This window comes from Carettochelys insculpta, chromosome 4 (genome assembly GCF_033958435.1).
Source record: "Carettochelys insculpta isolate YL-2023 chromosome 4, ASM3395843v1, whole genome shotgun sequence".
Taxonomy (NCBI): Eukaryota; Metazoa; Chordata; order Testudines; family Carettochelyidae; genus Carettochelys; species Carettochelys insculpta.
This window is the reverse complement of record NC_134140.1, coordinates 128006095-128019713: the sequence shown is the minus strand read 5'-3', so window position 1 is coordinate 128019713 and position 13619 is coordinate 128006095. Positions and strand designations below refer to the sequence as shown.

The window sequence follows — 13619 nt, the reverse complement described above, 5'->3', positions numbered from 1 at the left end:
CTGACATGGAGTTTGATCTGTGGGAATGGCACATGCACAGTCCGGTTGGCACATAGGAAGTGTGGCGTGTTGACGTACTCGCCAGTGCAAATGGAATTTAGCCGCCAAACTCCAACAAGTCTATTCTGAAGATATGCAAACTGAGGGTACGACCGCGCTGGTGGTCAGTCTTCTGGAGTTTGATTTAGCAAGCCTCATGGGGTGCTCATGGCACCACCATTGACCCCAGTACTCCTGACAGTCATGGGGAATAAGGGAAGTTGGCATGAGTGTTTCTCCTGTCAACTGGCTGCTGTACGGACGGTGGCAAAAATTGATTTTAGATAAGTCAGCTCCAGCTATGCCATTCTCGTAGCTGGATTTGCATATCTAAAATCAATTTTACCAACTAGTGTAAACCTGGCTGGAGATTTGTTTTCCAAGGTTTATAGCGGGATGAAATTTGTGTTTTTTCACACAGCATGGAGGTGCTTGAGCTTCTGCATAACATGAGGATTTGAGACTTTTTTTTAACAAATGAGCAAAGCGTGTTTCTTTTTTTCTGTAATATCTTTTTCAGAAAGGAATTAACTGTTCTCACTAAAACTCTCCCAAAGTTTTCGGTCTAAGGCAGAACCCCACATGGTTAAAGCATGGCTAAGTTACAAGCAACAGAAAATAGTGGTATAATGGGAAGTGGTAGGCAATTTTAACTATAAGTGTCACTGCCAGCTCCAGTTCCAGTAATGGTTAGTTTTATGTGGCTGTTTGGGTCCCCACTTGGAATGCTACCTAAACCTAGAGGATCAGGGTCTGCAGTGATAAGTTCAGCCAGCTAGGAACTGCAACAGTCCAAGGTGCTTACAATCCTTCCTGCACTAGGATGCCTGTAGCTTCTATAAATGGACAATACTAGCCAGGGTGACCATGCCCAGTGGGAGCTAACATAAGGCTTCTGTTAAAGAAACCAGAAGCATATTAATGTGAATTTCAGATCAGGGTTTTAACAGATGTCATCTCTAAGGCAAACACATTACATGTCAGTAGGAGATCTGTTACCGCGGCGTGGAGAACAACACCAAGCCCCTGGTTTCACAGGAAATAGTACAGAAAGGTCCGATGGAACCAAAAGCTACCTTATCAAGAGCTGCCTCCATGTTGGCAATCTTCTCCTTCAAACGTCGATCTTGTGCCCGGAGGATCTCCAGCTCTCCAGCCATCTTGTTGTTTTCTGTTGCAATGCAACTCAGTTCTTGGCTTAGTTTATTTTTCTCTTCTTTCAAATAATGTTTCTCCTGAATTTGTAGAGATACAGGCCAACGTGACTATGAGATTGCTAGCATTCTGGACATCTGCTTTCTATGAGATTTATTGTTTGAAGTAGTTTTTGGTCTTTTAAAATTTTTCCAATAAATTCCAGAAGCTCAAATATTGTACTTAACAGAAACGGGACTTTCCACAACAGAAAGATGACCTCTCCTAGAGTTAGGCCCGTGGTGTCCAACACACAGCCTGCAGGCCAGAATCCAGCCTGCAGAGCCTTTTTATCCAGCTCGTGAAGCCAGCAGCAGCACCATTTTTAAAAGGCAGCTGGGCAGTTCTAAGCTGCATGTGGCTCTTTGAGGAGCCATTTATGGCTCCACCTTCTGACACCTGACTCCTCCTCCAGCTCCCATATAGTGCAGTGGGGCAGAGAGAAGTGGCAGGGGGTAAATGCATGGGAGCTACCTGTGGGTTTTTGAGCAATAAAATGCTCAGAGCTGCAAGAAGACTTGCACCACTCTGTGCACATGTCCCTCCTCAGCGCCTGGAGAGAGAAGAGTGTGGCAGTGGTGATGGTGGCGGCGCCAGCGGTGGCTCTGATGAGTTGCCAGCATTGGATTGGATTATAGTGGGGGCAGGGTCTAGGTATGGAAGAGGGGAGCGGGGATTGGATTAGAGCAGAGGGACTGGGGGCACCTGGCTCTGGCGGGGGCATTGGGTTAAAGCGGAGAGCTGGGGGTGCCTGGCTGTGGAGGAAAGGAGGATTTTGCATGTCTGAAAATTGTGCGTACTGGTGGTACTTCCTTTTTTTTTAAAGGGGTTCTTTATGAAAAAGGTTGAGAAGCACTGGAGGAGAACTCAGTCGAATTGGTTTGGCAGCCAGAAGGAGGTATCCAGCCATTAAACCAATTAAATTGAATCCTATTCTTTCAGCACAGCAGGGCGCTGGCAGCTGCCCCTGTTGCGATGTTCATGGGGGGAGTAGGAGGGCTGGGGACAGCCGCACAGCCATGGTGAAGAGAAGACGGCCTGGTGAAGGAGCAGCGGGGGGCAGCAGCACGCCGAGCTCCTGGGTAAGTTAATCCTGGGTTTGAGGGGGGGCAGTCTGGGGCTGCAAGGGTTTTAAGTCTGGGGGTGGAGGTGGGGCGGTTTGGAGCTGTAAGGGTTTTTATGCCTGGGGGAAAAGGGGTGGTGCTTTGGGGCTATTTTGTGTTCAGCCCCCAGAACACATAAAAAATTGTTGAGTGGCTCCTGATGAAAAAAGGTAGGACATCCCTTTATTAGTCTGTCCCCTCACATGGCCCTGAACCATTTCAAATCAGAAACTTGAAGCTCTGAGAGCACATGAGCATACTCAGGCTCCACAGTTTACTTTTATAAGCTCTTCCAATGCCCAATACCAAAGAAAGACACATCAAATTCCACATAAGTGACTAGATCTAAAGCTAGCAGAGAAGGATAAATTGCTGTGAACACATCTAGATGATCATCTAGACAACTCTACTGGTAACTAAACCTCTTATCTGTCTTGGAATCTGCTAACCAGACCTTCACTGTTAAAAAACTGACAAGTAATACCCACCAACATTTGAAACACTGAGAATCTGATTTAGGACAAATTCTGCTAAACTGTTATCCAAAGCAAGCCCCCAGTGTGGCATTATCGTATGAACAATAATGTTTACAGAAACTATGAAAAGTTAGTATAGCTGCTTGGCAGTTTTTTGTCAATCAAGATGAGCTAGCTAAAAAAATTAATAATTACCTGCTATTGAATGGAATGAACCAAAAATAGTTCTGGATGGAATTTTCAGCTAGTAACAAGTACCTCAAATCCGTCAGCAAACAAAATGAAGAGGTAAACCAGAAACTTAGCACGGAAGGCCAGATTCAGAGGGACGTGTGAGAAATGGAGTCTCTTGGTAATAGGGCTTGAGTCTTACTGAGTTTATAAGTAGTTAAGGGCCTGATTCTCATTTACACTAAGGCTATTTTTGTCTGCTCTGGCAGCAAATTCTCTTTCTACCCAGCTTAGGGCTTCTTTACATCACTAGAGGACTTAGTGCATCCCAGAATTAGGCCCTGAAGGAATCTAAGTCTGGAGACAGATTAATTGAGGTAACATAGAACTGGAGGATACCAGATGAAGGTGTAAGTTTCACTAACTAATACTCCCTTTGCTCTCTCATGGACTAGCCCTGAATTTGGCCCTGAATCTGCTTGGAACTATTTATCTAAATATAGTTAAATACTTTTACTTGGAGCTCTTGTGACCTTAGTTGCATTTGTCATTGCCTCCTCCAAGAATTTTATCTTGCTCTGCAATGCATCTATCTGTCCTCTCTTGGCTGTGATTTGCTTCTGCATTCCCATTGCAACCTTCATAGCTGTAAAAGACAAGGTTCCCAGCTGATTAGTCCTTTCTGAATAAAATAGATCAGGCACAATATTTTCTGTATTCTTATTTAGAAATTGATTGTCATTAACACACTAAAAACAGACTGTGGGTTGGGATCCTGCAGCCCTTATGTGAGCAAACTTCTCAGTAGGGTCAACAGGAGATTTGACTAGATGATGACTCTGCTACCAATTTAAACAGAAGAACCGAAACTGGAAAATTTAATATAGGCCACCACATACTCTGATGAAATTCAGATCCAAATTTCCTGGCTTAATTTGATCCCTAGTAAACCATAAAACAACCAGGTATCTGCATACATTGCTTTTATGAAAAATATTTGAAATACCATTAATAACATCTATTGAAAGAATAAATATATGTCCAAATTCCTCTTGTTAAAATGACAAATAAATATAAATTTAAAAACACTTCCAAAGTTACCATGGCCATCAGATCCTTCCATAGTCTTTAAAGTGGCTCTGGTTTGTTCCAGTTCAGCTTGGGCAGATTTCAACTGCATTCTGAGTTTGCTTGTGATACCTTCCATCTCTTCGCTTTTCTCCCGATAATTCTTCTTTAAATTTTCATATTCCTCTGTTCAGTGTAAGTGCACTGAGTTAAATGATAGTGTAAAGTAACCCCCAAATCAACTGCCTGTTACTCAAAGGTTACACGGATGTTCTGTTTAATCCCTTACAAGGAATATTTATGTAACTAACCTAGAAAAAAATGCTAACGAATTGACACAGGTTATATTCCATTGCATTGCTACGATGTTGTCAGGAGGCTGTGTTTCACAGGAACAAAATCAGATGCATTTCTTAGCTGTTCTCTAAAGTTACTATTCTACAATAGGATGGCAAAACTACACTTTTTGACAGCGTGCTGCTCATGGATCAGGCTGCCCGGTGCTAGCTGGTGTCGGCAAAGCTATGAGTGAGACGAATTATCTGACCCATGCCCATTCTCTCAAGGCTCTTTTTCACAATTCCAGCCTGCTCCATGTTCTGTCATAGCTATAAAACATCTCCTATTACACTCCAGCCCTTCAAAATTGCTTTGGCACAGCTCCGAATCAAATGCATCCCTTGAACAGCTCTGGTTGCCTCAATTTCCACTCCCACATCGTCCTCCATAACGCTACGTCCCCCATACGACTCCCTCCCACAACTGGAACAGGCCTGGCTCCCACACAGTGTGCCCTCCCCAGGTCTAGACCAGTACTCCCTCTAATTTCTTCCGTCCATGGGCAGAATAAATTTTATGTGCATTAAGACATGTGCAGATGTGCACCACAATAGAAACACGGGCTGCTGGCTATGGATAGATGCAGATGTTCTACTAATCAGTTGGGCAGCACCTGAATGTCTCCTGGGAAGCTGCCCAAGTACTCAGCTTACAGGGAACACTGCTTTTAACACCCCATTTGATCCCCCCCTCCCCACACTCTCAGGCGACTTTAACTCTGTTATTACCATTCACAAAATCTCAAGCCAGATTTTTCCAAGTCAAAGGGGGTAGATGGTAACCATCTTGCTGAGGTCAGTGTTAAAGTTATGCATGAAATCATGACTGTGGAGAGCTGGGCATGTGTGCTGTGGGGGTGTCTTTGCTGAACATGGAGGACTCTGTGAATGCATGGGGCTGTTATAATGTCTAGATAGGACAGTGTGTGAATTGTGGTTGGTCTGGTCATTAATGAAACAAACCAGCAGTCCTGTAGCACTTTAAAGACTAACAAAATAATTTATTAGGTGATGAGCTTTTGTGGGGCAGACCCATTTCTTCACCTAATAGATTATTTGGTTAATCTTCAAAGTGCTACATGACTGCTGGTCTATTTTGTTAGACTACAGATTAACACGGCTGCCTCTCTGTTACTGGTCGTTAATGCTGTTTGAATGGGTGATTCCCTTAAGTTCTGGTGACAGTGGTGAAAGGGAATACACATTTGGAATCAGACCTCCTCCTTATGAGTTTTTGAGCAGGCTATTATCAGCAGTGACACCTTCTGCCAATACCACATACAACATTCGTCTGGCATGTTGATCTCCTTTCATGTATATAGCATATATTCTGTGACCTAGTGTGATTATTATTCTGGGAACTACAGACAGGCAGGCTGTGCTAAGTAGTTTTGCACAAGGCACTGGGAGTTCTGTATCTAGATTACACCATCGTCATTCCATACCAGAAATCCAAATAACGAATTAGCTCTCACAAGCAGTCTGAGTGCAATCTGTCCGGGAACCTTTTTACTTGACTTTACTAGCAGCTGTATTTGGAATGAGAAAGGCCATGCTTCTATTTTTAACTTCAGCTTGATTCAGCAGATATGTGATCCGAGGCTCCCTACCTGCGAGCCCAGCTAGCTCAGTACGACTGGCTTTCAGATCATTCATTAGTTGGTCTCTTTCCAGTTTCATGTCCTTTACTGCACGGTGCCTCTCAGTGCAGGTGTTTACCAGTTTAACTTTTTCCAGCTCCACCTCACTCAGTCTGGCCTCCAAGTCACGGATTCTGTCCTCTTTCTTGTCCATCGCAATCTACTTGTGGAAATAAATTATAATAAATATTCATTAACAATTGGGATACACACACCAGAATGATTTGAAATCTCCTTTTTTTTATTGCGGTGTAAACTGGTGCAAAGATGAGAACTAGAGTGGAAAAGACGCATATACTTAAAAATGGGCAGGGGATAAATATATCAACAGCTCATTTCAACACAGGCTATATCACTACCTCTGCCAGTGCAATTTTTTACTGTCTTAAACAAGATGTGGTTTGGTTTTAATCACTATCAGAGTTCAGCTAGTGGCTAAATCAGCTTGTAAGATCCCTGACTCAGGGATGTTTTGTGTTTGGCTCCTATAGTCACTCATGAGATTTTTAAAAAGACCAATTTACACCATTTAACCTGTGAGTGAGTTGGGATTTGAAACTGAGTTTGAGCCTTTGGGGTAGTGTTCACTACACATCTATATGAGGTGACCATGAGGAGATGCAGGGTAAAGTGGCACTGGAAACCAGAAAAGTGAGGTGCTCCAAAGGCTGTAGGGGCCATAGTCCAGCTCTGACATCCCATACACACCATAAAACAGCAAAAGTACAGGGAGAGAAGGGTAGGTTCATATTAAACACAGGAGTTCCAGAATTGACAGCTGACAGAGCCAATGAAGAGGTGGGTCAGAATATCTCAGTAATAAGGTCCTTAGACCACAGGCAACTGGAGGGGGATTTGGGCTGGGAGGGAGGGGCACAGTGGCCACCTGCCCCTGCCTTGCCCCTGCCCCCGCCCATGCTCCCCCTTTCTCCACCCATGCTCTGCCCATGCTCCCCCACTTCCTGCCCCTGCTCTGCCCATTCCCTGCCCTCTCCCCACCCATGCTCTGCTCCTCCCTTTGCTTTGCCACTGCCTGCCACTTCTGGTGAGTGTTTGCAAGCTCACATTGCTCTTGGGCTGTACTGCTCTGGGGGAGAGGTGGGACTGCCCCCGCACTCACCGGAAGTGGCACAGCATTGATGGTGAGTGCAGGGCGGGGCCCAACGCTGGGGATGGTATATGTGACCCCCTGTGTACCCTCACATGTCACCCCTGCCTTTGACTTTGATGGCTGGAGGGAGAACTTCAAGCCAAGTGTAGATGCAGCATTTGCAAAATCTCTGACCTGGGTCCAGTCAAAGAGACTTAGAATTATACCTCATCTCCATGGGCCACACTACTGGCCATAGGTGAGACCGTCTTCTGGGATGGAGTAATTCTTCTAACTGCACCTGGGTATTTAGAATTTGCAGGGTGTGTCGACTGAACCACAGCAGGGCTGGGATTGGATGCAGGGGGAGCACACAGCTCTCACCGTCAATGTTGTGCAATCAGCACACACCGCACTTCACGTGCCCTTGCTTTGCAAGTGTGTCACTTTCGTAATACCAATAGGAGGAAAACTACTTGGATAGAAACCAGCAGAGTCTGGTAATCCAGCATGTGGGTAACAGTAACTAAAATGTCTCATGGGCCACACATAGGGCAGGTTGCTCACGAATGGCTCAAATGCTCCTTCAGTGTTGAGCTACTCAAATGATTTCTATGTCAACCAACAGATTTCAGCCCTTGGAGCTGAGAAAGCACCAAGAATCAACCCTTCCTTGTCTAAGGACCCTTGCTAGCAGCTGGGCATGGCTAGCTTAGAAAGTTACTTTAAAGGTGTTAGGTCCCTAGGCTGTGTGCTAGATGAGGAACGTTTAATCAGGCTCTTTGAAGAGTGCCACAAAGTTTGAGAATTTTGGTAGACATTGAGCCGGACAACTGGGAAGAACTAGCAGACGACCACAGCAGATGGAGGCAGGGGTTACACAAGGGCCTTCAGAAGGGCGAGTTGAAGATCAGACAGCTAGCAGAGGAGAAGCGAGCGCACAGAAAGCACAGTAAGGACTTGCCAGACACCCACCACATCTGCAAGAGATGCAGCAAGGACTGTCACTCTCGTGTGGGTCTTCGTAGTCACAGTAGACGATGTAAATGAAGTCCTCAATTGAAACTCTAAAGGGCGCGATCCATAGTCTATGCAGACTGAAGGATGCCTACTACTACTCTAATTAAGTATCAGAGGGGTAGCAGTGTTAGTCTGGATCTGTAACAGCAACGAAGGGTCCTGTGGCAATTCATCTGCAAATTCGACACCCTCAGCTCAGGCTTAAACAAAGACTGTGAATGGCTGGCTAAATACAAAAGCAGCTTCCCCTCCCTTGGTGTTCACACCTCCAGATCAACTGCTGGTAGTAAGCCTCACCTTTGCTGACTGAGCTAACCTTGTTATCCCCATCCTTGCTCTGGCTTATTTATACCTGGCCCTGCAGATTTCCAAGACCAGCATCTGATGAAGTGAGTCTGTGCTCACGAAAGCTCATGCTCAAAACTTTTCTGTTTGTCTATAAGGTGCCACAGGACCCTTCGTTACTTCTCTAATTAAACATTCATAATTACCACTGCTTGGTAACAATAGGCCTTTCTCTGTTTTGTTGAAGGTGTGGGCTGACACATTCGGATCTGATGTCTGGTAGGCCTTACAGACCAAGTGCCAAATGGACAACATTGCTTCCTAAACTTTTGTTATTCTAAAATGAATTCACTGTATAATGGAAGTCATGGACCCATGGTTTCATTGTTCTCAGTCACCAGCAGAAAAGAAGCTGAAGATGGTTGTAGGCAGGCTGGCCTTTTACAACACAATTCAAAGTGTTCAGAGCTGCAGATCAGTGAGTTCACACTACCACCTGTTGGTCAAGTGCCTCCGAGTGGGAGACGCAAAAGGTGAAATTACAACTCTTAACTGTGGAGAACTATAGTGGTAATTTTGTGATGAAGAACATTCTTTTTCTCCTCCTTGTTTGTTCTTTCATAAGAGAATGCAGCAAATCAATTGGCCTGTATGTTATAAAAATAAGAAGCTAAGTTACCCACACGTAGAACCATTTGGTTGTGCATAATTGGCTAACTGCACACGTTGCTAAATTTGCATTTGTGCATGTAATTATACTTTTGGTATATGTAATTTTACATGTGCAACCCTTCTTCCAGTTTATTTGCTACTGTGACTCATGGCCATAGAATGCAAATCTCCCATTGACTTAAGTGGGGCTAGGATTTACCTCATAATCTGTCTGTATTAGAAAGGCTCCTATTTCCTATTGCAAATGAGATACACACACACATATGTAACATTCTAAGTATTATGATGTGTATTCTGCCAAACCATTTTGTGGTAGAAATAGACTTAAATCCTTATGATCAATATTCTGTTCTTAGTCCTGAAGCAGATATTGTAATATAGGATAGGAATAAATGGAATGATTTATCTACCCTTGTTATGTGCGTGAGCATGAGGAATGTGTGAGTGATAAGTATGAAGACCATCACTGGGCCAGATGCTAGAGGGAGGGCCCAACAGTTGAAGAGAAGGCTCCAGGGATTGCTGCATGTCAAAAGAGGGCAGACTGACAATCCAGGACACTGAGGGAAGACAAGATGGGAACCAGTTTACTGTGGCAAAATGAAAAGATAAGGAACAAGGACAACCTGAAATAACAAACATCTGCAAGGAAAACAGCATGCACTGACCCCGATGAAAAGAAACCATTAAAAAGGAGGACTGCTTTCCCATAAGGGTTGGGTAGCGTCCTGCCCCAGAAGAATGGATCCTCAGTCAGCACCAAGATTGAATCCTGCCCCCCTTGAACTTAACCTGCTTGTCTGCCAAGCTAATGCAAGCACCAGACTGGTAACTATAAACATCAACTGGCAGGACGTGTCTGTGTGTGTCTTTCTAAGCATATGCTCTCCGTTTTTCTATTGTATTCTTCAAAAAAAAGTGGCATATTGCCTTTTCCCCGAGAAAGATCCTGTATGCTTCCTATAAGCATAACATTTTAACTTCAGATTTAGAAATATTTTTCATACAAACCAACCAAAATTATGCTGATAACACAATGATAATGTTCTCAACCATGCTATGTCTTCCAAATGCTTATAGAGATCTAGGCCTGTTTTCTGACCTGCTTGAAAACACAGATAGTATACCATATTGATGTTTTACATGGTTAAAATAGAAGGAACACACTGTCTTCCAGAGACGTAAACATGGTAAAATGTACAGACCTTAAGTTCCTGTACTTCCAGTTTCCTGTCACTGATTTCTTTCAGAAGCTGAGATTTCTCCACCTCCATTGCACCAGCAGTTCGACCATGTTGGCCCACAATCTGGGTCATGTTATCAATTTGCTTTTGGAAGATCTCAATAACTCTCTGTTTTTCCAACACTTGCAATTTCAGTGTCTCACACTCTGATTGCACATTTTGTAAGTAGTTCCCTTCATTTTTCAAGTGCTGGAGCTCCTGCAACTTACTATCTACCCGTGATCGGAGCTTCTTGATTTCCTCATTGGTAATTTCAATGGCTCTCTCCTTCTCTTGCAGGCAGGCTGTCAAGTCAGACACTATTCGCTCAGAAGCCTCCAGATTTATATTCTTTGCAGTTAGATCTTCAACTGCTTTACGGAGCATCTCTTTGGTTGATTCTAGCTGGGCAGTCAAGGAGGAGACTCTTTCAATGCTTTCATTCTTTTCCTTAATTGCAGCCATCTGAATGGTAACAATAAACTGGTCAGCTTTGACAAACTTATTTTATATAACTTTTTACTTAGGGGTTTTCTAGCTACCAATCAATGGGGTTTCTTTTGCATGCATCATTATATTATCTAAGAGCTTCATCAGCAAATTAGTTTGGCATGACAAGGACTCTAGTGGATTTCATGATTCGTCTGCTTTTCTTCCTTCCTTGGTAACAGTCAAGGAAATACAGGCTGCGTCTACACGTGCACGCTACTTCGAAGTAGTGGCTCCGACTTCGAAATAGCGCCCGTCACGGCTACACGTGTTGGGCGCTATTTCTAAGTTGAAATCGATGTTAGGTGGCAAGACGTCGAAGTCGCTAACCCCATGAGGGGATGGGAATAGCGCCCTACTTCAAAGTTGAATGTCGAAGTAGGGCACGTGTAGACGATCCGCGTCCCGCAGCATCGAAATAGTGGGGTCCTCCATGGCGGCCATCAGCTGAGGGGTTGAGAGACACTCTCTCTCCAGCCCCTGTGGGGCTCTATGCTCACCGTGTGCAGCAGCCCTTAGCCCAGGGCTTCTGGCTGCTGCTGCGGCAGCTGGGGATCCATGCTGCATGCACAAGGTCTGCAACCAGTTGTCGGCTCTGTGGATCTTGTGTTGTTTAGTGCAACTGTGTCTGGGAGGGGCCCTTTAAGGGAGCGGCTTGCTGTTGAGTCCACCCTGTGACCCTGTCTGCAGCTGTTCCTGGCACCCTTATTTCGATGTGTGCTACTTTGGCGTGTAGACGTTCCCTCGCAGTGCCTATTTCGATGTGGTGCTGTCCAACGTCGAAGTTGAACGTCGACGTTGCCAGCCCTGGAGGACGTGTAGACGTTATTCATCGAAATAGACTATTTCGATGTCGCTACATCGAAATAAGCTATTTCGATGTAGCGTGCACGTGTAGACGTAGCCATAGTGTGAAATATAGACAAAAATGTCTGACAGATGTGAAAAGTAGAATAAGCAAATGAAATGTCTCTGCACTATTTAGAGGAGACAGGGTCTATCTAAATCATTCAACATATTAAACCCAGTAACTTCAGAAACTACAGACGTATTAGGTCATCAGATGGGTTTTACCCACAAAGGTTCATGACCTAATAAATGTGTTAGTCTCTAAGGTGCCACAGTGCTGCCTGTTATATTAAAGCCAGGTGGAAGAAGTATGGCTGCAGCAATAATATGTAACTAATGTTATTTCTGTAGACAGCAATGTTAGTAGGCTTTCATGGGATAACCTCCACCAGAAAGTGTCATGGCTCTAGAACCACTAATAGTACAATACGGATGCAGAAGACAAGAATGGACCTAGGAATACTAGGAATGGATGGTAGAATTTCAAGGGGTGTGCGGTTGCAGGAAGGTGGGTGCTGTAGCATAAGCCAGGCTGGTTGGTGGCAAATAAAAGAATCAATATATAGACAATGTATAGATTAATTTGATCTAAAGTAGAGAACAGCAGCTGGCAGGATTGGGACTGTGTTACTTTTTTGGAGATGGAACATTTTTGAGAGGATGCAGCAGTTTGGAGGAAGGAGCTGACTCATTAGTGGATGCCCAGGAGTCTACTCTGTTGAAAGCAATAAATAGAACAGTTTTTTCAAACAGAGGGCTACACTCAGCCCAACAATTAAGTCTTGGACATAAACACTGCCATGTCCTGACGAAATACTGTATAGAATGGATCTATTGTGAGGGTCTTTTGTTCACAAACTCTTTCTGCAGAAGTGACTGCCAACATAAATACTGTTTTGAAAGAGACATGAATAGAGAACAGTCCACGAGAGGCTCACAGGCTGCTTCCATTAGTGCTGTGCACATTACATTTACTGCACATGAACAAAATGTGATTGCTGAAGGCTTATTACTTGGCCACAGCCAAACCAAGTTTCACTAGAACATTCCAAATCACTTCTCCATGAAATATACTAACATGCCAAATTTCAGATTGGGAAAGTTCCAGGAAGCTATTCATGATTAAAATGAGGGCTGTAGAATAGAGACTCTGGTACTTTAAGTATAGCTGCTGCCCATCTTCTGGCTAAGATAACAAAAATTGTACTATTTATAGTATACCTCTAGTGTATGAGAATGGGAAACCCCTCAATGGTAGTTCTACCACTCAGCAGTTGCTTCCTCACCTGACGTTCCATTTGTCCCTGGCACTCAGTCTTCATTGTCTTCACTATGTTCTCCATGCGCTGCAACTCCATGTTCTTGTTGTCCAGTTCTCTCCGTAAGTGGTCAATGGTGATGCTGTTGCCAGTGTCCCGATCCCAAAGTCGCTTGTTCTGCTCCTTCTCCAGACTCAGTTCCATTTCTTTTTTATGTATATCAGCCTGCAAGAAATTACAGCAGCCATGTCCTTCTTTAAATCATTAAGCCATTCTGTCATTTATTTTCTTTAATATTAGCAACAATCAGTTACATAGTTAAAACTTCATTACCATAACTTTACTCCTAGTAAAAGCCAGGATTTCTGGTGAGCAGCTAGGCTGATGCTTTTGAGTTTGTTTCCTTCAACACAGCAATAACTTTAAACAAACACTCTTCTCAGTACTACTACTTTCTCTGTCTTACAGCATTTAACATTTCAAGGCTTGAAACCTTTCCTGCTATTTCTACCCCAACATACCTTATTCCAAAAACTCCTAATAGCCAGGAAAATGAAGAAAGCAGCACTGTATCAACATTAAAAGTTAACAGAATACAAATAGTACAGTCTATACCCAGGAAGGAAATCATCTACCTTTAACAGTAGTAACTGTAATTAATTGGTTTTATTTACTCTATTTGCAGACAAGAGTTTGTTTTACT

General features: G+C 43.8%; 1 protein-coding gene across 1 annotated transcript in view; it reads right to left on the bottom strand.

The window, feature by feature from the left end:
- CCDC158 (coiled-coil domain containing 158) overlaps positions 1-13619 on the bottom strand; it is a 54010-nt gene that overhangs the window by 25078 nt on the left and 15313 nt on the right. The window contains exons 8-13 of the mRNA XM_074992029.1: positions 12944-13141; positions 10302-10784; positions 6000-6189; positions 4085-4237; positions 3517-3629; positions 1116-1274 (exon numbers count right to left, since the gene is read on the bottom strand). Of these exons, the coding sequence (XP_074848130.1) occupies positions 1116-1274; positions 3517-3629; positions 4085-4237; positions 6000-6189; positions 10302-10784; positions 12944-13141 (1296 nt within the window). The remainder of the gene's footprint in view (positions 1-1115; positions 1275-3516; positions 3630-4084; positions 4238-5999; positions 6190-10301; positions 10785-12943; positions 13142-13619) is intronic.